The 3,102-nt window shown below is 37.1% G+C and overlaps 1 protein-coding gene across 1 annotated transcript; it reads right to left on the bottom strand.

Annotated features, from left to right (window-relative positions):
- Window positions 1-600: 600 nt before the first annotated feature.
- LOC149176812 (17.8 kDa class I heat shock protein-like) lies at window positions 601-1,630 on the bottom strand. The gene is made up of 2 exons (XM_089423199.1): window positions 1,255-1,630; window positions 601-1,065 (listed from the first exon to the last, which is right to left on the bottom strand). Exons 1-2 carry the CDS (start codon window positions 1,493-1,495, stop codon window positions 779-781), a joined length of 528 nt encoding a protein of 175 aa, XP_089279325.1. The 5' UTR covers window positions 1,496-1,630; the 3' UTR covers window positions 601-778.
- Between the last annotated feature and the right edge of the window lie 1,472 nt (window positions 1,631-3,102).

The raw sequence follows: 3,102 nt of genomic DNA, 5'->3' as shown, positions 1-3,102 counted from the left end.
ATATATATATATATATGAAAAATCAGTAGGTGATATAGTGTTTAATGTTTAAGAATTTGGCTCTTGATGGCATGACCAACTTCTTCCCCTTCGAAGTTCCTAAGAGAAAAAACATCTCTCCCTCAACCTTGTCAATTATAAATGGACCTAGCCATAAGTTATTGAACTTACCATGCTTACCTGGTTTCTCATTTCTTTTGTCCCATTTGAGGACCCAGAAAACTCTATCTTTGGCAGGCTTATCAAAGATCAGTTTCATCTTTGCTTGGTGCTAATTGATCTTTTCATACAACAATTCCCTTTCTTGTTGCAGCTGAACCATTTGGTTAATACGCCTCTACAAGTTGTTAGACTCTTCAATGGAATCTTGCAGAGTCTCCATAACTTTGGTTCCTAAGTATAATGGGAAAAAAACATCTAGGTTGTAAGCTAGCTGAAAAGGCAAGGTTCCAATATATTTTTTAGTGGTGATTCTATCGGCCTAGACAACATATTTTAAACCTACATGCCAATGACGCTTCTTTGAATGACGAGATTTTCTCAAGATTTTAACGATATTATTGTTAGTGGATTCAACCAACCCATTTCCTTGAGGTAATATGTTGTCGAATGTCCCAATATTACTTCATAATTATCACAAAAATTATAGAAGGCAGCCGAACTTCTACACTACGAAAACCTCATTGTAAACCCTCACCCTCACCCTCATTGTAAAGGACCTAATTATCATTCTAAGCGTGTGAACTTGTAAAAGCCATACACTACGAAACCCTCGCCCTCACTTCTCACTTGCAGAAGTATCAATACTTTTGACATCGCTACCGGAAGCGGCATCTGGCTTAATCTTGGGGGCTTTGACGGTCAGGACACCGTTCTCCAATTTGGCAGATATGCCGTCAGCATTTACATTTTCCGGCAGCCGGAATTGTCTCCTGAATATCCCGCTTGACCGCTCCACCCGGTGCCAGTGGTCCGTCTCTTGGACATCTTCCTTGTGTCTTTCGCCACTAATTCGCAAACTGCCGTTATCTACCAGTTCGATCTTTACTTCTTCTTTCTTCAACCCTGCAAAAGATTAAACAGAGCACGCCGTTATTCAATTGATGGACAGCAAATCGAAAAGCAGGGCAAATAAAAGAAAAGAAAAGCGCAATTTACCGCGCACATTCAACAGAGCCTTCCGTTATTCAATCGACGGACTGGACTGCAAATCGAAAAGCACGGCAAATTAAAGAAAAAGAAAGCACGACTTACCGGGCACATCTGCGGTGAAGAAATGAGCTTCGGGGGTTTCCTTCCAGTCAAGCCTCGTGTTGGCGATGGCCTGCGCATCCCGGGAGAAAGAAAAGGCCGGTGTGTCCAGCGCACTGCTGAAATCAAAGGCGTCCCAAATTCGAGACACGGGAACGAACGGATCAAATAGGCTGCTGCTGCGGTCCCATGGATCCCACAGGCTACCGGCTGTTGATCGACCGAAGAAAGGAGTCAGTGCCATTCTGCCAAAATTTCTGGTATCGTTACAGAAAAAGAGAAATCGAGCCGATCTTTAGATTCAAACAAGTGTAGAGACTAAACGCTTGCGTTGATTCAAAGCATATGAAATTCGCTGTGAAAACCTCATGAATCCAAAACATTGACAATGTAACAAATTTATAGTCGCGAAAGGACGGTGGAATTGTGAACGACGATGGTTCGAGAGATTCTAGAAAAATGGAAGTTTCCAGAACGGTCTTTTCTAGGATGATTTTCTTGAAATCTCCTGGACAATTAAATGGAATTTGAAATCTTGTGTTAGTTAACACTTGGGTATTAATTAACCACTGCCACGACTACCACCATCGCTATTACCATCATTGGATTATAACTTATATATGTTTGTGGGTCTCTATATCTTCCAAATATAACTGGTCTATCATTGGGGTCTTTATATCTTCACAAAGCTTCAACCATTTATTCGAGAGAGTTGTTCTCCAATTTGTTTGTCCTTAGGCAGTGTGGCAATTATATGAAAAGGCTATAGTGAATGTTTCCCTAAGGTATTTCCCTAAGGCAGTGAGGAAATTATATGAAAAGGCTACACTGAAGGTTTCCCTAAGGTAGTGAGGTATTTGTAAGGATGAGCTATGATTTGATTCAACGGGAAAGGTGTTATGAGGTGGTGAGGTATTTGTAAGTATGATTTATGATTTGGTTTTTGTATTATTTTGTTGGAGAATTATTTTTAGTTGTTTACTAAGGTTATTATTAACGAGAGGATATATTAACTATGATTTTTTTCCAAATTATTATTAAAAAAGGCTGAAGTGTAGTTTTATTAGAATATGCTTATCCTTCCATTTAAATATATTCATTATAGTGGCCTTATTAAGGTTAATTTATCGCTTGCAACTTATTTATGAGTTGCATTTTAACTTGTTTTCTTTTTAGAGATACTTCACTGAGAGTATGTTTGGATAATCTATTTATGTTTTCTAGTTTTATTAGAATATGCCTACCCTTCCATTCAAATATATTCATCATAGTGGGCTTATTAAGGTTAATTTATCGCTTGCAACTTATTCATGAGTTGCATTTTAATTTGTTTTCTTTTTAGAGATACTTTAGTGAGAGTATGTTTGGATGTTTTATTTATGTTTTCTATTTTAGATATGTCTAATGCATAATATTTTCTTATCCTTGTTTGAGTTCAAAAGAATTGGAAACTTTTTAGCATTTTTGTTTATCTTTTTATTAGGGGAAATATGGAATTAGGAAAAGGGAACTTATAGACATTCATAAATTAGGGATATATTTAGAGTTATGAATTTTAACAGTGAGGCCCATAAAGTTTTATTAAAGGAAGCATTTAATTGTAATTGCATAAATAATTAAGAGCTAAGAAGTTGAAATTGTGGGCAAGGTTTTTATTAATAATTCTCCCTTTTTATTATTACTTTATTGTTGAGAGGGAAAGACCCTTAATGATTTCCATTGTCACTATTTTATCCAGGTGATATTGGTGGCCACCCACCTATTTCACCTGGACCTCTAGTTGGTTTCATCAGTTTCTTTGATTATAGCACAATTTACTAATTTTAGCAGTTTTTCGGGTCCTGAACTTTC

The sequence above is a fragment of the Pinus tabuliformis genome, chromosome 4_1 (assembly GCF_031772625.1).
Source record: "Pinus tabuliformis cultivar Carrire ecotype Pingquan chromosome 4_1, CPIR1, whole genome shotgun sequence".
In the NCBI taxonomy this organism is placed as follows: Eukaryota; Viridiplantae; Streptophyta; class Pinopsida; order Pinales; family Pinaceae; genus Pinus; species Pinus tabuliformis.
This window is presented reverse-complemented; position numbering and strand designations above follow the sequence as displayed.